At 38.7% G+C, this 25,758-nt stretch overlaps 1 protein-coding gene across 1 annotated transcript; it reads right to left on the minus strand.

Annotated features, from left to right (window-relative positions):
• Positions 1–409: 409 nt before the first annotated feature.
• Positions 410–23,306, minus strand: LOC128552650 (ubiquitin carboxyl-terminal hydrolase CYLD-like; the record flags this gene model as incomplete). Its single annotated transcript, XM_053533692.1, has 5 exons — positions 410–657; positions 7,330–7,570; positions 8,157–8,272; positions 17,308–17,416; positions 23,171–23,306. Coding segments are annotated over 5 exons (793 nt in total), but the record flags the coding sequence as incomplete, so codon positions are not given.
• Between the last annotated feature and the right edge of the window lie 2,452 nt (positions 23,307–25,758).

The raw sequence follows: 25,758 nt of genomic DNA on the forward strand, positions 1-25,758 counted from the left end.
GCAGATATCTGGCCAAGCAGACTTCTGGTACTGACATTGCAGATATCTGGCCAAGCAGACTTCTGGTACTGACACTGCAGATATCTGGCCAAGCAGACTTCTGGTTAAGGTATGTGCAGCTTTACCTGGTTCAAGCTGAACTGGTATCATGATCATTAACTCCTTGCATGACATGAGTACTGGCTTTTCCTGGAAGGAGACTAAACAGTGATTCAAACCTGCTTCCAGCTTTCTTAACAACTGATCTGAAGTGATTTAGTATAAATTATACATGACTTAATATCTATTTTAAGGTCAATATGAGTACACATCTTTCATAATAGTTAATATGTTCTGAAATCAAGAGGGCCTTGTAACCAGCACTGAACACTGTTTATATTATAATTTGTAGATAATAACTTCTGCTAAGTTTATGATATTGCTACATGTACTTCCACAGCATCACAACTAACATTTAAGAATTTCCTTATTTAAACATCATAACTTGAGGACTTTGGTACATGCAAATATAGGCATCACAAATAAGACGTCTCATATGTTCTGGAAGAGTTTTATCTTCTGGATACTTCATAATGTCATTGTAACATTCATCTGACAACCAACGTGGGATTTCACTGCATTCACGTACCTCAGGAATATTGTATCCACTTTGTTCACCTGTAATACAAAGCCATACTTCCATATCAATAAGTTAACCAAGATTATTTCTACGGAAAAGTGCCTACAGGACTCAATGCCACCCACTGGCACCAGACCAGAAAGAAAATGCCTCTGTACATGTTATACCCTACCCCTAGTTATTCTATAAGAACCATGGTCATGAATGGGAAAATATACTTACCCGTTTCAATCGTACATTTCTCAACTTAAATGTGCAGTTCGTTGAATGGGTACCTAGTATACTGAACAAGCGATAATTTATCTTGCATCGTGCACCAGTCACATTGTCTCAATACTGCATATTGCTGAGATTATCAACATATTTCATGCTTTTGTCAGTGTTACAGAAAAAACTTGCTTGACCTTCCCTAATGAACATCCAGTCTAGAGGTCACGGCAGTGTGCACATGTTTGGCGAATTGTAAACTAAACAAACAAAAATAGAATTTTAAAGAATCACAATTTTACACTAAAACTCGAAATAAACAAGAGGACCATGATGGTCCTGAATCGCTCACCTGTTCCCACATGAACTGAGTATGACGTCGTTTTTTCTATTATTTGACATAGTGACCTAGTTTTAGAGCTCATGACCTAAATATCATCAAGATAAAAATTCTGACCAATTTTCATGAAGATCCACTGAAAAATATGGTCTCTATAGAGGTCACAAGGTTTTTCTATGTTTAGACCTAGTGACCTAGTTTTTGACCACAGTTGACCCAGTTTCAAACTTGACCTAGATATCATCAAGATGAACATTCAGACCAACTTTCATAAAGATCCCATGAAAAATATGGCCTCTAGAGAGGTCACAAGTTTTTTCTATTATCTGAAGTACTGACCTAGTTTTTGACCACATGTGACCCAGTTTCAATCTTGACCTAGATATTATCAAGATGAACATTATGACCAATTTTCATGCAGATCCCATGAAAAATCTGGCCTCTACAGAGGTCACAAGGTTTTTCTATTATCTGACCTACTGACCTAGTTTTTGACTGCACGTAACCCAGTTTCAAACTTGACTTAGATATCATCAAGATGAACATTCTGACCAATTTTCATGCAGATCCCATGAAAAATATGACCTCTAGAGAGGTCACAAGGTTTTTCTATTATTTGACCTACTGACCTAGTTTTTGACCGCATGTGACCCAGTTTCAAAACTGATCTAAATATCATCAAGGTGAACATTCTCACCAATTTTCATGAAGATCCATTGAAAAATATGGCCTCTAGGGAGGTCATAAGGATTTTCTATTTTTAGCCCTACTGACCTAGTTTTGGAACGCAGTTGACCCAGTTTCAAACTTGACCTATATATCATCAAGGTGAACATTCTGACCAATTTTCATGCAGATCCCATGAAATATATGGCCTCTAGAGAGGTAACAAGGATTTTCTATTATTTGACCTACTGACCTAGTTTTTGACCGCAGTCGACCCAGTTTCAAATTTGAACTAGATATCATGAAGATAAACATTCTGACCAATTTTCATGCAGATCCCATGAAAAATAGGGCCTCTACAGAGGTCACAAGTTTTTTCTATTATTTGACCTACTGACCTAGTTTTGGATCGGACGTGACCCAGTTTCGAACTTGACCTAGATATCATCAAGATGAACATTCTGACTAATTGTCATGCAGATCCCATGAAAAATATGGCCTCTAGAGAGGTCACAAGGATTTTCTATTATTTGACCTACTGACCTAGTTTTTGATCGCAGTTGACCCAGTTTCGAACTTGACCTAGATATCATCAAGATGAACATTCTGACCAATTTTCATGAAGATCCATTGAAAAATATGGCCTCTAGAGAGGTCACAAGGTTTTTCTATTTTTAGACCTACTGACCTAGTTTTAGATCGCACATGACCCAGTTTCGAACTTGACCTAGATATCATCATGGTGAACATTCTGACCAACTTTCATAAAGATCCCATGAAAAATGTGACCTCTAGAGTGGTCACAAGCAAAAAGTTTACGCACGCACGGACGCACGGACGGACGACGGACGCTGCGTGATCACAAAAGCTTACCTTGTCACTTTGTGACAGGTGAGCTAAAAATGAACTTCAACTTGTATATGATCTTTAATTTGAAATCGTACATTGGTCTGCATCTGTTCTCTTTCCTTTATTCATTTTGCACATATATGCTGCATTTTCACATTTCAGCAAACACGTGTAGTAAATTGACAATTGACATACATTTTCACAACAGCCAATCAGAATGGTTTGGTAATCTAGAACGGAACTTCACCAGGGAAGTTAAAGCAAGTTTTTTGTGTAACTTTGAAATAACTATAAATTACGTATTGTTTTTCTAAGATAAGAAGTACTGAAGAAATGTGACCGGTACACAATGGGAGATAAATTACCACTTGTTTGATATCCATAGTACACATTTACCAACTGCATGTTTTAGGTATGAAATGCTCGACTGGAACGGGTTAGTATATTTTCCCCTTCATGACCATGGTTCTTATAGAATACCTAGGGGGTTGGTATTACATGTACAGAGGCATTTTCTTTCTGTTCTGGTGCCAGTGATGCCACCTAGTAAGTTTTAAGTCAAAACCTTGAATGGTTATGCTGTTATGCTCTGGATACAAAATATGACATAGAGATTTCAACTGCTGTAACCTTGACTTTTGAGCTATTTACCTGGTTCATGCACTTGAATACTACAGCACAAGAACATAAAATTAATTTTTTGTAGGGAGTGGGACGTGGGTGGGGTGGGGTGGGGTTGGGGGGGGGGGGGGGGTTAGGGACAGTAATTTGGACTGGTATACTCCTCAAATCATCTCAACAACACCCACCTATAAATCAAGATTAATGTCAATACCTTGAATAGTTTTGAAGTGTGCTCCAGCCACAAAGAACAAAGGAAAGATTTGGCATCTGAACTCAATTTTGGACCTAGAACTTTGACCTACCAACCAAGTTGGAAGTCAATACCTTGAATGGTTCTTAAGTTATGCTCTGGACACAAAATATGACGGACAGATATGACCCTGCTGTTACCTTGACAATTGGCCTACCAACCTGGTTTATGCGCTCGAAAACTAGGGCACAAGAATATAAAAGTGAATTTATGGGGATCCTCTTTCAATTTTGATCAGATTGTTTCATTTGACCCCTTTAAAGGGCTGCTGGAGCTAAAAATAGGAAAAACTAAAGACTTCTTCTGGTATGAATCACTTGACGGATAGTCATCATACTTGGTCTGCAGCATCATTATAAAGTATCTCCCATTTTTGTTCAAATTGTTCCATTTAAAGGGCTGCTAGAGTTAAAAATTGAAAAAACTAAAACAAGAGGGCCAAGATGGCCCTAGGTCGCTCACCTGAGAAACACATCATAACAGTGTAAACATGTTTTACCTAGCGATTTCATAGACAAATATTTTGACCAATTTTCATTAAGATTGGACCAAAAAATGTGGCCTGTTGACCTAGTGACCTAGTTTTTTAACCCACATGACCCAGATTCGAATTTGTCCAAAATTTCATGAAAACAAACATTCTGACAAAGTTTCGGGAAGACTGGAGCAAAAATGTAGCCTCTAGAGTGTATACAAGCCTTTCCTTTGATTTGACCTAGTGACCTAGTTTTTGACCCCACGTGACCCAGATTTAAAATCATCCAAGACTTCATAAGAACAAACATTCTGACCAAGTTTTATGAAGATATGATCAAAAAGGTGCCCCCTAGGGTGTAAACAAGCTTATTCTTTGATTTGACCTGGTGACCTAGTTTTTGACCCCACATGACTCAGATAAAAATTCATGCGATACTTCATGCAGACAAACATTCTGACCAAGTTTCATGCACATTAAATAAACAAGAGTGTTAACAAGCTTTTCTTTTGATTTGACCAGGTGACCTAGTTTTTTACCCCAATTGACCCAGTTTCAAACTTGGCCAGGGAATCATCAAGATAAACATTCTGACCAAGTTTCATGAAGATAGGGTCATAAATGTGGCCTCAAGAGTGTTAACAAGCTTTTCCTTTGATTTGACCGGGTGACCTAGATTTTGACCCGTTATGACCCAATTTCGACCTAGGCCTAGAAATCATAAAGATAAACATTCTGACCAAGTTTCATGAAGATAGGGTCATAAATGTGGCCTCTAGGTTGTTAACAAGCTTTTCCTTTGATTCAGGGGCAGTAACTCTAGAACCCATGATGGTATCTAGCTGGTTTTCGAAAGAAACCGAGATCTTATTGTGACTTAAGTTGTGTGTAAGTGTGGTTAAAATCAAATATAAAATGTCACTTCTATCGTCTTCACAAGGTAAAAATTAACAAATTTTGGCTCTTTCAGGGGTCAATCAGGGGCCATAACTCAGGAACCTATGACTGGATCTGACAGATTCATCATGGAATCCAAGCTTTATTGTTGTTGAAAATATTTTGCAAGTTTGTATCAAATCAAACCATAAATGAAGTCTCTATATGGCTGCAAAAGCCAAAATACCAAATTTTGGCCCTTTCAGGGGCTATAACTCTGGAACCCATGAAGAGATCTGGCTAGTTTTCAAAACAAACCGAGATATTATGCCAATACAAGTTGTGTGCAAGTTTGATTAAAGTTGATTGCAAAATGTGGTCTCTATCTTGTTCACAAGCCAAAAATATCAAATTTTGGCCCTTTAAGTGGCCATAACTCTGGAACCCACGATGGGATCTGGCCAGTTTTCGAAAGGAACCAAGATATTATGCCAATACAAGTTGTGTGCAAGTTTGATTAAAGTTGATTGCAAACTTTGGTCTCTATCATGTTCACAAGCCAAAAATAGCAAATTTTGGCCCTTTAAGGGGCCATAACTCTGGAACCCTGAAGGGATGTGGCCAGTTTTCAAAAGGAACAGAGACATTATGCCAGTACAAGTTGTGTGCAAGTTTGATTAAAATTGATTGCAAAACGTGGTCTCTATTGTGTTCACAAAAAATTGTGGACAGACAGATGATGGACGGACGACGGACGGTCACAAAAGCTCACCCTGTCACTATGTGACATGTGAGCTAAAAAAAGACTTCTTCTCCTAAAGTGCTTGATGGAGTGTCATCAAATTTGGTCTGTAGCAGCTTGATAAGGTCCTCATTCAGTTTTGTTCAAAAGGAGATGTTTAGCCCATTAAAGGGTCTGCTAGAGCTAAAACTAGATATACCTTGAAACAATTTTTTCTCATAAACCTTGTGATGGACCTTTATTCAAACTTATTATACATAAAGGGTGTGAAGTGATTTTTGTCTCTGTTTCATCTCCAAAAGTTTTATTCAGATTTCAGTGGAATTTCACAATAGTGATTGATAGGGAGACTCGTGCATATCATTTACACATGCTGAGTTTTTGCAGTGTTGAGTTAATCAAATTTGTCTACTTAATCTCTCTTATATCGTTGGTAGGAATGATCACTAGCAAACAGGTGGCACTGTTTTCTGATTATGTAGTTGGTGTTTTGGTTGTTTGGGTAATGTGTGATTATCAGTGGTATGGTTTCTGTCTTGGTAACATGCGATTATCAGTGGTATGGTTTCTGTCTGGGTAACATGCGATTATCAGTGGTATGGTTTCTGTCTGGGTAACATGCGATTATCAGTGGTATGGTTTCTGTCTGGGTAACATGGTTTCTGTCTTGGTAACATGTGATTATCAGTGGTATGGTTTCTGTCTGGGTAACATGTGATTATCAGTGGTATGGTTTCTGTCTGGGTAACATGTGATTATCAGTGGTATGGTTTCTGTCTGGGTAACATGCGATTATCAGTGGTATGGTTTCTGTCTGGGTAACATGCGATTATCAGTGGTATGGTTTCTGTCTGGGTAACGTGATTATCAGTGGTATGGTTTCTGTCTTGGTAACATGTGATTATCAGTGGTATGGTTTCTGTCTGGGTAACATGTGATTATCAGTGGTATGGTTTCTGTTTTCTTGGTTTCTATTCCCATATATATATGTGTTTCCCTGTTCAGTATGTGGGATTTTCTAATTGTGTTTTTAGTCAGATTCTTCAAACAGCCCCTTAATACCAGATTTTCTATTAGTTGTTCAATGCATTAGTCAAAATCATTGTCACTGTTACATATTCTCCAAACTCTGATTGCTTGGCTGTAAGGTATGCCCTTAATTGATGTTGCGTATGGTCAGGATTTTAACATAGATATACATATGCTTCAGTAGGTTTAGTGTATAAAGGGGTCCTGAGGTTGAATTTTTCGTCTTTGCGTATGGTTATATCTTGGAAATTAGGAGTATCTGCGTTTATATCTATCGGAATTTTATGGGTGTTTATGGTGTGAGTGGTTATTTCATGAGGAATTCCTGTTCAAGTTTCTTCATAACAAGTATTGCATAGGTGGGTGCACATTAAACTTTGGATTCCATTGTCAGTTATACCTGATATTTTTCCATAGAACTGGTCATCAAATCTGAAGCATGTTTTGATGAAGTGGAGGAATCTGAGCAATACCCAAAAAGTGCATTCCTATAGTCCCCGAAACTGGTTTTCAATCAGTAGGGGACCAATAACATATAGAGTGATTTTCTATTTTCTTTCCTTTATTTGGCTCTAAAATGTTTAAGTACTTAATACACAGATAAGTAGAAAAGAACAAAATATGGAAGCCATACTGAAACTGAATAACCTACCCATTCTGTCTGCCATTGAATCAAAGAAGATCCACTTAGCATCTCTACCCTTGCCAGTTTTCACAAATGATACATAATGGCTTGTCTGTATACAGATGACAGCAAACAGTTCCATCTTTTCTCGAGGTATGGGAATAGGCCTTCCCTCACTAACTTTACGACTCAAGTACAAGTCCCGGTAAGCTGGTGGTACACTTATTTTTCTACATCTGTGATTCACACGTAGTTTATGCTGATGACTCTGTTGTAGAGAAGACATAAACAAGCATGAAACAATTCCTTATTAAATTTTATTCTACAATGAAACTCCAACAAAAATGGCTTTTTTATTAAGTATATAATAAAAAGATAAGGGCAAGACATGGTTTATTATTGTGGCATGTGCATGAATAATAATTACATAGCATACAATTAAAAAAATATGGTGCCTGGCCCATTGTGCCTATATGTCACAGGGATACTGTGAAATCATTTAAATTCGCTGGCATGAAATTTCGCACAAACGTGAAGAAGGACTGTTTCGCGCGGGCTTAAATTCGTGCATTTTCAATTTTAGAAAGGGAAAAATATAATCAAAAAATGATAATAGCCTGGTCTTAAATTCGCGCATCGGTCCTAGCGTGAAATACGCGAAAATTCGTCCTACGCGAATAAAAATGATTTTACAGTATACAGAATTATAATGCACTTTATGATTATCTGTGTTTCTGATGTTCCTATCAAACATACTTTTCTCTTATGTTGTATAAATTTGTGCAGATAGTTTTGATGACAACAAAATATGTTGCTAAGAAGAGATCAATATATCAAATATTTGCACTACTTACTGTTTTTTTACATCCATCACAAAAAGCAATAGTGTTTAGACCTGCCCCATGTACCTGGTAGCACTCTTTACATTCAAATGCTGCCAGATCTCCACATATAATACATTCTCGGGGTGCTAAAGGAAAACAAGGCATTGAAATGTATTCACATATAAAACAAGAGATGTCCGCCCCACTATTCAGCGATCTGACAGTAAAATGAATATATATCTCAATAAGAGACCTCTACTTTAAAAGGAAGATACACCAAGGGGCATAACTCTGTCAAGAACACAAATTAGAGTTATTGGGATTGTTACCACATATGCAGATGATGATGGTAAAGATATATTTTGAGTTTCAAGTCATCGTATATAGTACCAAAGTTATGTCAAAAAAAATTTAAGTATGAAAGGGGCATAATTTGGTTAAAAAAACAAATCAGAGTTATGGGGACTGTTACCATACATGCAGATGATGATGATAAAGATACATTTTAAGTTTCAAGTCTTTATCTTATATTGTATTAAAGTTATATCCAGAAAGCGAAGATTGCAAAAAAAAAACTTTTACAAAAGGGGCATAATTTTGTCAAAAATACAAGTAGACTTATGGGGTTTGTAATCACACATGCAGATGATGATTATAAAAAAAAATACTTTCAATTTCAAATCATTATCTTTTAAAGTACCAAAGATATGTCTATAAACAAAGCTTTCGAAAAAATTTAACATGAAAATAATTCAAAGTATAACAACTCTGTGACCTTTACCTTGGGTATAATGGGCCCAGCCCCTGCACATACTTTGTTTGTATGCTGAACAATATTTATGTGAACTTACAGTAAGATATAAGCAATAGTAACAAAGCTATGACTGAAAAACAAAGGTTGCCAAAAAACTTTTTAAACCTTAAAAATAACCTAAGTATAACACCTTGGTGACCTTGACCTTGGGTATAATGGGCCCAGCCCCTGTACTCATTTTGTTTGTATGCTGGACAATGTTTATGTAAAGTTACAGTAAGATATAAGGAATAGTAACAAAGCTATGACAGAAAAAAGGTTGCCAAAACACTTTAACCTTAAAAATAACCTAAGTATAACATCTTGGTGACCTTTACCTTGAGTATAATGGGCTCAACCCCTACACATACTTTGTTTGTATATTGGACAATGTTTATGTGAAGTTACAGTAAGATATAAGCAATAGTACCAAAAATATGACAGAAAAACAAAGGTTGCCGAAAAACTTTAACCAAGAAAGGTCATGCTGACGCTGGGGCGAGTAGAATAGCCCCCCTATTCTCCGAATAGTGGAGCTAAAAATAAATTCAGAAACTGTTGAAAAGTAGTAGAACAATAAAATTATTGCTACCTAAACAAAAAAGACAATACTTCTGTGTTATTCAGTAAATAAGGATACTTTTAAAGATAATAAAAGCATCGCAATGCGGAACAACAGATGCCCGAAGGCATGACCTTTGACCCATAAGTAAGACCTTGACCTTGTAGCCAACATGTGCTATGCACATCGTGTCGATTTGGTGAACATTTGTGTCAAGTTTATTTGAAATCCTTCAAGGGGTTCAAGAGTCCCAGAGTGATGACCTTTGACCCCTAAGAGTGACCTTGACCTTGAAGCGAGACATCCAGAACATGTGCTGTGCAAGTCATCTCGATATGGTGAACATTTGTGCCAAGTTTCTTTATAATCCTTCAAACAGTTCAAGAGAAACAGAGCAGACACAAAACAAACACATATGAGCCGTGCCATGGGAAAACCAACATAGTGGCTTTGCGACCAGCATGTATCCAGACCAGCCTGCGCATCTGCGCAGTCTGGTCAGGATCCATGCTGTTCGCTAACGGTTTCTCTAATTGCAGTAGGCTTTAAAAGCGAACAGCATGGATCCTGACCAGACTGCGCGGATGCGCAGGCTGGTCTGGATCCATGCTGGTCGCAAACCCACTATGTTGGTTTTCTCATGGCACGGCTCATATGACTATTGACCCCTATGTATGACCTTTACCTTGAAGCAAGCCAATGTGCTTGTCTCGATGTGGTGAACATTTGTGTCAAGTTTCTTTGAAATCCTTCATGAGGGTCAAGAGTTACTGAGCTGACATGAAACACACTCATATGACCTTTGACCCCTAAGTGAGACCATGACCTTGACCTTGAAGCGAGCCATCCAGAACATGTGCTCTGCACGCCATCCTGTGGTGGTGAACATACGGATGGATGGGCACCGGGTAATAACATGATACGTCCCTTTGGGCAGAGAAAGATGAGTAAGGTCATAGTTCTAACAGACTTAACAGAGATGAAGTTTAATAATATCATAGTTCAACAGACTCATCAGAGATTAAGTTTTGTAATACCATAGTTTTAACAGACTTAAATGACAGACTCAGTTTAGTAATATCATAGTTCTAACAAACTTATCAGAGACAAGGTTAAGTAATATCATAGTTCTAACAGACCTATCAGAGATGAGGTTTAGTAAATTCATAGTTCCAACAGACTTATCAGAGACAAGGTTTAGTGATATCACAGTCCTAACAGACTTATCAGAGACTAAGTTTAGTGATATCATAGTTCTAATACCCCAGTCACACATACGGCGCGGACAGCTACGTCTAGCCATGGACAGAAATATAGTAATTTGTATCGATCCATACCTGAGCTCAAAGTAGTAATTCGTATCAATCAATACCAACACTTGGTCAAAACGTATTCAAGACTTATCCCAAACTTTCAAAAGTTTGAGTGATCTGTAGCCATTTGAGCGTGACTTTAGTCCAACTTAGTTGAAACTTATTCATCCGTAGTTACATGTACTAAAATGCAGTTTTTCGTACTAAAACGTACCTCACCGTATTGACCTGTAGCCGAACGTAGTTATCTGAGTCTGCTCGTACTAAAGCGTAGTTCGACGTAGTTCACCCAAACGTAGTACTTATTCGCATCCTGTATATTTTTTGTTCCCCTGTTTCTCACAATTTTTCCCGTACTAAGACGTACTGCTCCATACTTATCCTCATCCCCCGACCCCACCACAGACCAATCCCATATGCACCGTACCTCAATGCAGGGACATATCCGTATGTGCGACTGTAGCTTAACAGACTTATCAGAGACAAAGTTTAGTAATACATGAGGGATGTCCCAGAAAATCACAGACTTTTTTTTATTATTTCGAAAATAAGCGACGCATCAAATTATTATTTTAACTGATGTTATTTCAGGACTATAGAGATCTATCATATTATTTGAGTATTTTTTAACAAGCACTGACTGCCGTCCATAATTCAAAAATTACTCAAATAATATGACAGATATTTAATTTTAAACTCTATAGTCAAATATACATTGAAATAATATCAGTTAAAACTAGAAGATGCTTTTGTAGAAAAGCGCATGTCTCCCCCAGCGCACAGTAATAGGCAAGAAGTCAATAGGGGACAGAAGCGAAAGCCACTGATGGTTGGCTGCAGATTGGGATCATGTACTTGGCATGTCCAATCATCCCACTAAGTTTCAACATTCTGGGCCTAGTGGTTCTTAAGTTATGGATTGGAAACGGTTTTCTATGTTCTGGCCCGTGACCTTGACCTTTAATTGAGTGACCCCAAATTCAATAGGGGTCATCTACACTGCAAGTCCAAGCATCCTATGAAGTTTCAACATTCTGGATCAAGTGGTTCTTAAGTTATTGATCGGAAAGCGTTTTCAATGTTTACGCCTGTGACCTTGGCCTTTAAACAAGTGACCCCAAAAACAATAAGGGTCATCTACTCTGTAAGTCCTATCATCCTATGAAGTTTGAAGGTTCTTGATCTAGTGGTTCTCAAGTTATTGATCGGAAACCGTTTTCAATGTTCGGATCCCTGAGGCCTACATACATCTCCAATCATCCTATGAGGTTTCAACATTCTGGGTCACGTGGTTCTCAAGTTATTGATCAGAAACGGTTTTTCATGTTCAGGCCTCTGTGACCTTGACCTTTAATTTAGTAACACCAAAAATTATAGGGTTCATTTACTCTGTAAGTCCTACCATCCTATGAAGTTTCATGTTCTAGGTCAAATGATTCTCCAGTTATTGATAAAAAATTAAGTGTAACAGACAGATGGCCCCTTGACCTTTGATCAAGTGACCCCAAAATCAATAGGGGTCATCTACTCTGCATGTCAAATAATCCTATGAAGTTTCAACATTCTGGGTCAATTGTTCTCAAGTTACTGATTGGAAATAGATTTCCATGTTCAGGCCTCTGTGACCTTGACCTTTAACAGAGTGACCCCAAAATCAATAGGGGTCATCTACTTTGCATGTCCAATCATCCTATGATGTTTCAACATTCTGGGTCAAGTGGTTCTCAAGTAATTGATCTGAAATGGTTTTCCATGTTCAGGCCCCTGCGACCTTCACCTTTAACAGAGTGACCCCAAAATCAATAGGGGTCATCTACTCTGCCTGACCAATCCTCTTATGGAGTTTCAACATTCTGGGTCTACTGGTTCTCAAGTTATTGATTGGAAATGGTTTTCCATGTTCAGGCACCTGTGACCTTGACCTTTAACAAAGTGACCCCAAAATGAATAGGGGTCATCTACTCTGCATATCCAATCATCCTATGAAGTTTCAACATTCTGGGTCAAGTGGTACTCAAGTTATTGATCAGAAATGGTTTTCCATGTTCAGGTCCCTGTGACCTTTGACGGAGTGACCCCAGAAAACATTAGGGGTCGTCTACTCCAAAAGCCCTGCCATCCTATGAAGTTTGAAGGTTCTAGGTCAAATGGTTCTCTAGTTATTGATTGGAAATGAAGTGTGACGTATGGACGGACGGGGCAAAAACAATATGTCTCCCAGTTGGGGGGAGACATAACAAGTGCCATGCAATACATAGTCCACTACTGGAAGGCACCTAATTTTCTCTACTGCAGTATAACATAATGAACTGCTATCTGTCAATGATGTATAAACAATATTGTACTATATATACACACAATATGTTATAACAAAACACTTGGATTAAAATTTGCATAAATAAAAGCCTACAGTTGTTTTCATATGGAATTTTTTGGCCAATTATAAAAAAAAGTTATCATATAAGTTATCTATAGTAACGACAAAAAAATCTATATAATATAAGTGTGCACAAGAAACTCTTTACCAGGTAGAGGTAGGTCAAAATACACCTAAAAATTGAATGTCACATGCATGTTGTACCACAGAAAAGTGGTCTCGATTTTTCCCTACGGCCAGTAATAAAAAAGTTACAATATAATCTATTATAGTAATAACCAAGGGACGTAATTCTAAAAACAAGGGTGCCTCATGGTGGTGAACATTTGTGCTAAGTTATATCAAAATCCCTTCATGCATGAAGAAGAAATGCTCCGGACAGTCATTCTTGAATTTGACCTTTGACCTCTAAGTATAACCTTGACCTTAGACCTAGGGACCTGGTTCTTGCGCAAGACAATCAGTCTCATGCTGGTCAAGATTTGTGCCAAGTAACATCAAAATCCCTCCATGCATGAAGAAGAAAAGCTTCGGATAAAATCATCCTTGTATCTGACCTTTGGCCTCTAAGTGTGATCTTGATCTTAGACCTAGGGCCCAGGTTTTGCACACGACAAGTTATCTCATCCAGCCAACTGATATTTAAATCCTGTTTTGCATGACAAAGTTATAGATTGGACAGGAAAAAAATCCTATTGACCTTTAATCTCGAAGTGTAACACCAACACATATAGGTTATATGGTGCCATACAGGACTATAAATTTTGGTTCCACATCTCATTTCATGAAAATATAGTCATAAATGTGGCCTCTAGCGTGTGAACAAGCTTTTCCTTTGATTTGACCTAGTGACCTAGTTTTTGACCCCACCTGACCCAGATTTGATTGTGACCTATAGATCATCAAGATTAACATTATGACCAAGTTTCAATAAGATATGGTCATAAATGTGGCCTCTACAGTGTTAACAAGCTTTTCCTTTGATCTAAGCTGGTGACCTTGTTTTTGACCCCAGATGACCCAATATCGAACTCGTCCAAGACTTTATCGAGAATAACATTCTGACCAAGTTTCATTAAGATTGGGCTAAAATTGTGACCTCCAGAGTGTGAACAAGCTTTTCCTTTGATTTGAACTGGTGACCTAGTTTTTGACCCCAAATGACCTACTATCGAACTTGTCCAAGATTTTATTAAGAGTAACATTCTGAACAAGAGGGCCATGATGGCCCTATATCGCTCACCTGAGTAGAGTTGCTTGCTTGAAAAAATTTCTAAGCTAAAGCTTTAAGATCTAGGCCTTCTGGTTTATTTTTAACAAATTTATGAAGATTTCCTTATGCACAATCAAGTAACCCTGGGGCCGGGTCAATTTGACCCTGGGGGGCCAAGATTTGAACAAATTTTGTAGAGGTCCACTAGGCAATGCTACATGTCAAATATCTAAGCTCTAGGCCTTCTGGGGGTTTTTTTAGAAAATTTTGAAGATTTTTCTATGTACAATCAAGTAACCCCATGGGGCGGAGCCAATTTCACCCCGGGGGTCATGATTTGAACAAATTTTGTAGAAGTCTACTAGGCAATGCTACCTGTCAAATATCTAAGATCTAGGCCTTCTGGTTTATTTTTAGAAATTTTTTGAAGATTTTCATATGTAAAATCAAGTGACCCCTGGGGCGGGGTCAATTTTGACCCCGGGGGTCATGATTTGAACAAATGTTGTAGAGGTCCACTAGGCCATGCTACATGTGAAATATCTAAGCTCTAGGCCTTCTGGTTTATTTTTAGAAATTTTTTGAAGATTTTCATATGTAAAATCAAGTGACCCCTAGGGCGGAGTCAATTTTGACCCCGGGGGACATGATTTGAACAAATTTTGTAGAGGTCCACTAGGCAATGCTACAAGTGAAATATCTAAACTCTAGGCCTTCTGGTTTATTTTTAGAAAATTTTTGAAGATTTTCCTATGTAAAATCAAATGACCCCTGGGGAAGGGTCAATTTTGACCCCAGGGGGTCATGATTTGAACAAATATTGTAGAGGTCCATTAGGCAATGCTACATGTCAAATATCTAAGCTCTAGGCTTTCTGGTTTATTTTTAGAAAATTTTTGAATATTTTCCTATGTAAAATCAAGTGACCCCTGGGGCGGGGTCAATTTTGACCCTGGGGTCATGATTTGAACAACTTTAGTAGAGGTCCACTAGGGAATGCTTCACACCAAATATCTAAGATCTAGGCCTTTTGGTTTTTGAGAAGAAGATTTTTTAAGATTTTCCTATGTAAAATCAAGTGACCCCTGGGGCGGGGTCAATTTTGACCCTGGGGGGTCATGATTTGAACAAGTTTTGTAGAGGTCCACTAGGCAATGCTACATTTGAAATATCTAAGCTCTAGGACTTCTGGTTTATTTTTAGAATTTTTTTTAAGATTTTCATATGTAAAGTCAAGTGACCCCTGGGGCCGGGTCAATTTTGACCCCGGGGGTCATGATTTGAACAAATTTGGTAGAGGTTCACTAGGCAATGCTTCACACCAAATATCTAAGCTCTAGGGCTTCTGGTTTTTGAGAAGAAGATTTTTTAAGATTTTCCTATGTAAAATCAAGTGACCCCTGGGGCGGGGTCAATTTTGACCCCAGGGTCATGATTTGAAAAAATTTGGTAGAGGTCCACTAGGCAATGCTTCACACCAAATATCTAAGCTCTAGGGCTTCTGGTTTTTGAGAAGAAGATTTTTAAAGTTTTTCCTTTCGGTTGCCATGGCAACCAGAGTTCAGTATGGAATTCAATTCTTTGAACAATTTTTAAAGAGGACCATCCATGGAACATCCCTGTGAAGTTTCATCAAAATTGGCCTGGTGGTTTAGGAGGAGATGTTGTTTAAAGGAAAGTGTGGACGGACGACGGACGGACGGACGGACGCCGGACGGTGAGCGATCACAATAGCACTTTGTGCTCAGGTGAGCTAACAAGTTTCATTAAGATTGGGCCAAAATTGTGACCTCTAGAGTGTTAACAGTCAAATTGTTGACGACAATGCTGCCGACGCCGAAGGACGGACGGACGATGATGGACACAGGGCAATCACAAAAGCTCACCTTTGAGCACTTTTTGCTCTGGTGAGCTAAAAACAAGAAAGTAGGTCAGTAGGTCACATTCATGTCACTGAAAGTCAGTTTTATGATCGATGTGCTAAACTGTACATGTCATCCAAATTTCAAGGCTGTATCTTAAAAAAACAAGAAAGTAGGTCAGTAGGTCAAGGTCACAGGTAATTATAATCAAACAGGCTAGGAAATATGATAAAATAATTTTTTAAGTATTTTTTCCTATATAACTCATATAACAAATGACCCCTGGGGCAGGGCCTCTTTTCACCCCAGGGGCATAATTTAAACAATCTTGTTAGAGATCCAAATATTGAGGCTCTATTCCTTGCGGTTTTGGATAAAAATATTTTTTAAGTTTTTCCTTTCGGTTGCCATGGCAACCAGAGTTCTATGTGGAATTCAATTCTTTGAACAATTTTGGAAGGGGACCACCCCAGGAACATCAAGGCCAAGTTTCACCAACTTTCACCCAACTCTCAGAGGAGATGTTGTTAAAAGGAAAGTGTGGACAGACTGAAGGACAACGGATGGACGGATAGATGCCAGACGGGGTGAGCTCGGGTGAGCTAAAAAAGAAAAAAAAATTTTTTGATCTCAGTAGGATTTGAACCGACGCCCTCCATCCCACTGACTAAAAAGTAGCTTTTGGCCAAAGGCTCTAGACCACTGGGCCACCGTGGAAATTAAGTAAGTTATCCTGACCTTGCACTTGACCCCAATGACCCCATATACAATCCCTATAGGCCAAGTTTAATTTCAATACAACAAGCAAACTTAAGTTCTTGAGCAGTAACATTTTTTTTCTATTTTTAGCAACAGTGACCTTGACCTTGAACCTAGTGACCTCATATGCAATCCTAAACTCTGACTCTATGTAAGCTACCTATATTCCAAGTTTGGTTTCCGCTCAATAACTATCAAATGGAACAGATATTGAAATATATCTTACATCATAAGTAGAAAAGTTCTTACTAGTCTAGGCTAAAAACATGTAAGTGTAAACAATTGCATCGATAAGTTTTTACCATTTTCTAAAACGTCTGTAATATCAAGCTCTAGACTAGGCAGTATGCGTTTGTACATCTTATAATCTTTTCCAAATCTTGGCATCTGAATGATCAAACAAGATGGCACCTGAAATATAATAGGAAGGAATACTGTGAAATCATTTTTGTTTATGCAGGACGAATTTTCGCGTATTTCATGCTACAAATGATGCGCGAATTTAAGACCGCACTAATTTTTAACAATTTAGTACATAGTGAAATGATTTCCTGTCCGAAATATAGGTATGTTATAAGACCTGTGTATTTCAAATTTTCTCAAAACGTCACAGTTTATCGGCAGTTGATATTAAATTTGTCTTTTATTTATTTGTTTGTACCAAAATAGATTATGAAATTTGATTTTATTATTATATTGTTAGGCACGTCAAGGAAAGTACTTTGGGTGTTTATATAACGGAATTAACGACACTTTCTAGTTGAAGATATATTTATTTTTAGCTCACCTGAGCACAAAGTGCTCGGGGTGAGCTATTGTGATCGCTCACCGTCCGGCGTCCGTCCGTCCATCCACACTTTCCTTTAAACAACATCTCCTCCTAACCCACCAGGCCAATTTTGATGAAACTTCACAGGGATGTTCCATTGAAGGTCCTCTTTAAAACATTTTCAAAGAATTGAATTCCATGCAGAACTCTGGTTGCCATGGCAACCAAAAGGAAAAACTTTAAAAATCTTCTTCTCAAAAACCAGAAGCCCTAGAGCTTAGATATTTGGTGTGAAGCATTGCCTAGTGGACCTCTACCAAGTTTGTTCAAATCATGACTCCGGGGTCAAAATTGACCCCGCCCCAGGGGTCACTTGATTTTACATAGAAAAATCTTAAAAAATCTTCTTCTCGAAAACCAGAAGCCCTATACCTTAGATATTTGACATGTAGCATTGCCTAGTGGACCTCTACTAAAATTGTTCAAATCAATTTCTATTTATTTTTAAAGCAAAACGACTCAACGGAATTGACGGACGTTATATATGAACTACAGTACACATTCAAAGTTAACTATATAGGGTTGTACGTATTTACAGAAAATTTTTATCTTTGTTTGTTTTCCATGTTTAACGGATTGGAAGCTAGTAATGAACAGTTCGGGCCTGAATTTATAGTTTCCCGTGTAGAAATCTTTGAAAGAAGGTGTGTTGCAGCTAGCCAATGATTCTGCAGTTCCTCTCCCATTAGCCAATCGCTGGATGCCGTCAGATCAGTTACTCAGCAATTCATCCGCCATACAAGACAAAGATCCGTTAAATGCAAATTAGTTCCTTAAATGTCTCTGCGGATCCGTTGACTCTACAAAATGTCTTATTCTGGTTTAGTTGGAATAGCGGAAGGCTTTAGAAACCCCGAAGCAAATATCACAGTTCTTCTCTTTATTTTCCGTCCATTTCGGGTGATTGAAACGGTTTTGTATAATAGAAATAAGCATTTATCATATCCGATCGGAAGTTGTCTGTTCAACGTAAATCAGTTAGTAATATCTTAATTTTAGACGAAATGAAGTTACTTGTAATGCACGGAGATGTATTGTTACCATACAGCAGTATCATATTTTAGTAATAACAGTTCTGATATATGCATAAGAATTATGAATGTTATCCATTTTCACGACCAGGAAGGAAAATAATGGCTAGAGTTTTCCTTTATGTATTGCTTCTACCGTCTGTTTGTACATGTAATGATAGTGACTGTAAGCATAAATTCAAGCTCATTGAATGTTTATGTCCACGAATTAAATAAGAATCTATTGTGATTGTCACAGGTACATAAATAAAGCAGGGTGGGGTATCTCATATAGCAATATTAATTGGTTATTCTTTACGAATGCTTCAGTTATTTACGCTATTTTATATCATTGCCATCTTCTTACCAATGCTACAAAATATTTATCATTTAATCCTTGACAAAAAACTATGTAAATATTTGAATATAACGGCGCAGTTTCGTAATTATTCTCTCCTACCATTGTTGTTTTAGAGTAATTGGACAAGCACCATTCATAATAAGACTTCAGACTCCTTTTATTTTAATCAATCCTTTGATACTCTTTCACACTTTACCTAACCATAGTGTCAGTTAACAACAATTATCAGTTGGACTGTCATATTGTTTTTTATCAAGGTCATAGATGGGCTGCTTAACCATAGTGTCAATTAACAGCAATTATCAGTTGGACTGTCATACTGTTTTTTATCAAGGTCATAAACATGCCGCTTTTATTGACTGGCGGTACATAATAGTGACACGTGTGAAGCTAGAGATTTCTGAAAAATAAATTTTTTAAAAATCTAAGATAAATTGAAAATGCGCGAATTAAAGTCCCCGCGAAACTGTCTTTTTTGCCGTTTCTGCGAAATTTCATGCCAGCCAATTTAAATGATTTCACATTATGTGAAAAGCACTTGTACTTGCATTAACAATTTTTCATTTTGATATTTTTCAAACTAAAAGGAACTGAAAATGGTAATTTCTTTGCAACTAATATACAGCCAAATATAAGTCTACCATTAATTTTTAATACTAGAATGTTGAAGCCCAAAGGGCAACAATGTCAAGCCCATTATCTGTTGACACATTGCCTCAAAATAATTTGAACAATCTTGGTAGAGGATCACACAAGAACCATTTGTGTAAAACTATGTTAACAAAGCAGTCTGAACGACAGCTATATCTGCTGCTGCTGTCATGGATAGTGAGGGTTGACAGTATTGGGTGGAAGCATTGACGTTGTTAATAATATTTTATAGTGCATGTTTGTCGACATAAATAAATTTGAAAATTCTTCAAGGGGTTTAGGAGATACAGAGCGGACACAAAATGGAACTCGAGTTGTGACCTTGGCCTTGAGCCAACTAAGCTGCTTCATAAGATCGTCTTGATTAGGTGATCAATTGACCTAAGTATCATGAAAATCCTTCAAGAGGTTTAGGAGATACAGAGTTCAAACCTTTGACCTTGAGTTGTGGCCTTGACCTTCAGCAGACATGGCTGACTTATGCGTTCTGAACATCATACTGATGAGATGATTATTTGACCTAAGTATCATTAAAAACCTTCAAGGGGTTTAGGAGATCCAGATCGGACACAAAATGGAAGGCTCAAACATTTGACCTTAAGTTGTGACATTCACCTTGGGCAGACATGGCTGAATCATGAGTTCTGCACATCGCCTTGATGAGGTGATCATTTTACCAAGTATCATGAAAATCCTTCACGGGGTTTAGGAGATACAGAGCAGACAAAATATAGAATTCTCAAACCTTTGACCTTGAGTTGTGACCTTGACCTTGAGTAGACATGACTGAATCATGAGTTCTGCACATCCTCTTTTGATGAGGAGATCGTTTGACCCAAGTTTCAAGAAAATCATTCAAGGGGTTTAAGAGATACAGAGCGGACACAAAATGGGATGCTCAAACCTTTTGACCTTGAGTTGTGACCCTGAGTCGACATTAACTTGCTACCCCTGGTTCATGCGGGGAGGAGATTGTTGTCATGTTGTCATTAGCTTCCTACTTCCTATGTGGATTGGGGATGTTGTTATTCAACTTGCTTACTCTGGTTCATGCGGGGAGGGGGATGTTGTCATTAACTTGCTACCTCTGGTTCTTCTGGGGAGGTTGATGTTGTCAGTAACTTGCTACCTCTGGTTCATGTGGGGAAGGGGATGTTGTCATTAACTTGCTACCTTTGCTTCATGTGGGGAAGGGGATGTTGTCATTAACTTGCTACCTCTGGTTCATGCCGGGAAGGGGATGACTTGCTTTCTTTGCTTCATGTGGGGAGGGGGAAGGTGTCAGTAACTTGCTACCTCTGGTTCATGCCGGGAGGGGGATGTTGTCATTAACTTGCTACCTTTGCTTCATGTGGGGAAGGGGATGTTGTCATTAACTTGCTACCTCTGGTTCATGCCGGGAAGGGGATGTTGTCATTAACTTGCTACCTCTGGTTCTTCTGGGGAGGTTGATGTTGTCATTAACTTGCTACCTCTGGTTCATGCCGGGAAGGGGATGTTGTCATTAACTTGCTACCTTTGCTTCATGTGGGGAAGGGGATGTTGTCATTAACTTGCTATCTTTGCTTCATGTGGGGAGGGGGAAGGTGTCAGTAACTTGCTACCTCTGGTTCATGCCGGGAGGGGGATGTTGTCATTAACTTGCTACCTTTGCTTCATGTGGGGAAGGGGATGTTGTCATTAACTTGCTACCTCTGGTTCATGCCGGGAAGGGGATGTTGTCATTAACTTGCTACCTTTGCTTCATGTGGGGAAGGGGGTGTTGTCATTAACTTGCTACCTCTGGTTCATGCCGGGAAGGGGATGTTGTCATTAACTTGCTACCTTTGCTTCATGTAGGGAAGGGGATGTTGTCATTAACTTGCTACATCTGGTTCATGCCGGGAAGGGGATGTTGTCAGTAACTTGCTACCTTTGCTTCATGTGGGGAAGGGGATGTTGTCATTAACTTGCTACCTCTGGTTCATGCCGGAAGGGATGTTGTCATTAACTTGCTACCTTTGCTTCATGTGGGGAAGGGGATGTTGTCATTAACTTGCTACCTCTGGTTCATGCCGGGAAGGGGATGTTGTCATTAACTTGCTACCTTTGCTTCATGTGGGGAAGGGGATGTTGTCATTAACTTGCTACCTCTGGTTCATGCCGGGAAGGGGATGTTGTCAGTAACTTGCTACCTTTGCTTCATGTGGGGAGGGGGATGTTGTCATTAACTTGCTACATCTGGTTCATGCCGGGAAGGGGATGTTGTCAGTAACTTGCTACCTTTGCTTCATGTGGGGAAGGGGATGTTGTCATTAACTTGCTACATCTGGTTCATGCCGGGAAGGGGATGTTGTCAGTAACTTGCTACCTTTGCTTCATGTGGGGAAGGGGATGTTGTCATTAACTTGCTACCTCTGGTTCATGCCGGGAAGGGGATGTTGTCATTAACTTGCTACCTTTGCTTCATGTGGGGAAGGGGATGTTGTCATTAACTTGCTACCTCTGGTTCATGCCGGGAAGGGGATGTTGTCAGTAACTTGCTACCTTTGCTTCATGTGGGGAGGGGGATGTTGTCATTAACTTGCTACCTTTGCTTCATGTGGGGAAGGGGATGTTGTCAGTAACTTGCTACCTCTGCTTTATGTGGGGAGGGGGAAGTTGTCAATAACTTGCTACCTTTGCTTCATGTGGGGAGGGGGAAGGTGTCAGTAACTTGCTACCTCTGCTTTATGTGGGGAGGGGGAAGTTGTCATTAACTTGCTACCTTTGCTTCATGTGGGGAGGGGGAAGGTGTCAGTAACTTGCTACCTCTGCTTCATGTGGGGAAGGGGAAGTTGTCATTAACTTGCTACCTTTGCTTCATGTGGGGAGGGGGAAGGTGTCAGTAACTTGCTACCTTTGCTTTATGTGGGGAGGGGGAAGGTGTCAGTAACTTGCTACCTCTGGTTCATGCGGGGAGGGGGAAGTTGTCATTAACTTGCTATCTCTGGTTCATGTGGCGAGGTTGAAGTTGTCTGTAACTTGCTACCTCTGGTTCATGCAGGGAGGGGAAGTTGTCATTAACTTACTACCTTTGCTTCATGTGGGGAGGGGGAAGTTGTCAGTAACTTGCTTCCTCTGGTTCATGCAGGGAGGGGGAAGTTGTCAGTAACTTGCTACCTTGGCTTCATGCAGGGAGGAGGAAATTTACTTGCAAAAAAAGTTAATACTGGGAATGAATCCACCTTGAAAGGAATACTGTATTGCAAACTCTGTATATAACTGGTAAACTGGAGCATTTAACTCGACCGAAGAAATTATGCTGCTGTGTAACCAAAAAAAAAAATACTGACCTCTTTAAGCTTGATACCAATCTGTAGAAATGATAGTTCAAATAACTGTTGTGTTGTTGGTAGAACTAGTCTTTCATCTTTCTCCATTATTAACTGGTAGAAATATGTATGCTGTGTTTCCTGATTGTCTTCAGCACTAAAAATACAACCAATTTTAAATTTAAAATTACTGATGTACAAGTAAACAAGAGGGCCATGATGGCCCTATATCGCTCACCTGAGTATAGTTGCTTGCTTGAATAAATTTCTTTGCTTAAGCTTCACTAACAAAAACTAGGTGAGTAGGTCATGGTTAAGATTATTGAAGATAACTACTGAAATTTATTTTAAAAATTAAACTGGTGGTCCAAATTTCTTTGCTGTAGCTTCAAAAACAAGGAAGAAGGTCAGTAGTTCTGGGTTAAGAATATTAAAGATTGGTATTGAAATCAGTATCAAAAGTTATAAACGTGGTCCAAATTTCTATGCTGCACATTCAAAAACAAGAAAGTAGGTCAGTAGGTCATGATTAAGACAATTCAAGATGAATATTGAAATCTGTATCAAACATTATGCTTGTGGTCCAAATTCCTTTGCCACTGCTCAACAAGAGGGACGTTATGACCCTCGATCGCTCACCTGAGTAATATGAGCTACATGTTTCAAATGTCAAACTGATGCTAAAATATTAAGAAAGTAGATCAGTAGGTCACATTTATGGTCACTGAAAGTCAGTTTTAAGATCTGCACACAAAACTGTACATGTCATCCACATTTTTAGACTGTATCTTGAACAAGAGGGTCATGATGACCTTGGGTCGCTCACCTGAGTAATATGAGCTACATGTTTCAAATGTCAAACTGATGATAAAATATTAAGAAAGTCAGTAGGTCACATTCATGGTCAATGAAATTCAGTTTTACCATTTGTGTGCAAAACTGTGTATGTCGTCAAAATTTCAAGGCTGTATCTTAAAAAACAAGAAAGTAAGTCAGTAGGTCAAGGTCACAGTCAAGTGACATCATATTACTTGGGGTCATCAGGTAATTATAATTTAACAGTCCTGGAAATAGGATCAGATGATTTTTTAAGTATTTTTCCTACATAACTCACATATTAACTAAGTGACCCCAGGACGGGGCCTCTTTTAATCCCAGGGGCATAATTTGAATAATTTTGGTAGAGGACTATTAGACAATGCATCATACCAAATATCAAAAACCTAGGTCGTATGGTTTCAGACAAGAAGATTTTTAAAACTTTTTCCTATATGAAGTCTATATAAAACTTGGAACCCCCAGGGCAGGGCCTCTTTTCACCCAAGGGGTACAATTTGAACAATTTTGGTTGAGGACCATAAGACAATGCTACAAACCAAATATCAAAGGTCTAAGTGTTGTGGTTTCAGACAAGAAGATTTTTAAACTTTTTTCCTATAAAAGACTATGTGAAACTTGGGACCCCCGTGGTGGGGCCATATTTGACCCTAGGGGGATAATTTGAATAATCTTGGTAGAGGAGCACTAGATGATGCTACATACCAAATATCAAAGCCCTAGCCCATGTGGTTTTGTACAAGAGGGTTTTCAAAGTTTTCCCTATATAAGTCTATATAAACTATGTGACCCCCGGGGCAGGGCCATATTTGACCCTAGGGGGATAATTTGAACAATCTTAGTAGAGGACCACTAGATGATGCTACAAAACAAATATCAAAGCCCTAGGCCATGTGGTTTTGTACAAGAAGATTTTCAAAGTTTTCCCTATACAAGTCTATATAAACCATGTGACCCCCAGGGCAGGGCCATATTTGACCCTAGGGGGATATTTTGAACAATTTTGGTAGAGGACCACTAGATGATGCTACACACTAGATATCAAAGACCTAGGCCCTGCAGTTTTGGATAAGAAGATTTTTAAAGTTTTTCCAGAGTTCTGCATGGAATTAAATTCTTTGAACAATTTTGAAAGGAAAGGGGACCACCCAAGGATCATTCCTGTGAAGTTTGGTGTAATTCTGCCCTGTGGTTTTCAAGAAGAAGATTTTTTTGGAAAATGTTGACGGACGCACGACTGACGACAGACGACTGACGATGGACTACGGACGACGGACATTGAGCGGTTACAAAAGCTCACCATGAGCCTTTGGCTTAGGTGAGCTAAAAAGAGGTTCATGATGACCCTAAATGATGCTAAAATATTAAGAAAGTAGGTCAGCAGGTCATACTGATGGTCACTGAAAGTCAGTTTTAAGATCGGTATGCAAAACTGTACATGTCATCCAAATTTCTAGACTGTATCTTAAACAAGAGGGCCAAGATGGCCCTAGGTCGCTCACCTGAGAAACACACCATAACAGCGTAAACATGTTTGACCTAGTGATTTCATGGAAACAAATATTCTGACCAATTTTCATTAAAATTGGAGCAAAAATCTTGAGTGTAAACAAGAGCTCATCGAACACAAAATGCCCCCCTTGATGCATTCAGTAATTGCACAAGGAACAGAAATTATTTGCTCAATGCAAAAGTTCTACTGTTCTGGTTCAATGTGACATTGACTTTTGACCTAATGACCTCAAAATCAACAAGGGTCATCTCCTGTCATG

The sequence above is a fragment of the Mercenaria mercenaria genome, unplaced genomic scaffold (assembly GCF_021730395.1).
Source record: "Mercenaria mercenaria strain notata unplaced genomic scaffold, MADL_Memer_1 contig_3000, whole genome shotgun sequence".
Taxonomy (NCBI): domain Eukaryota; kingdom Metazoa; phylum Mollusca; class Bivalvia; order Venerida; family Veneridae; genus Mercenaria; species Mercenaria mercenaria.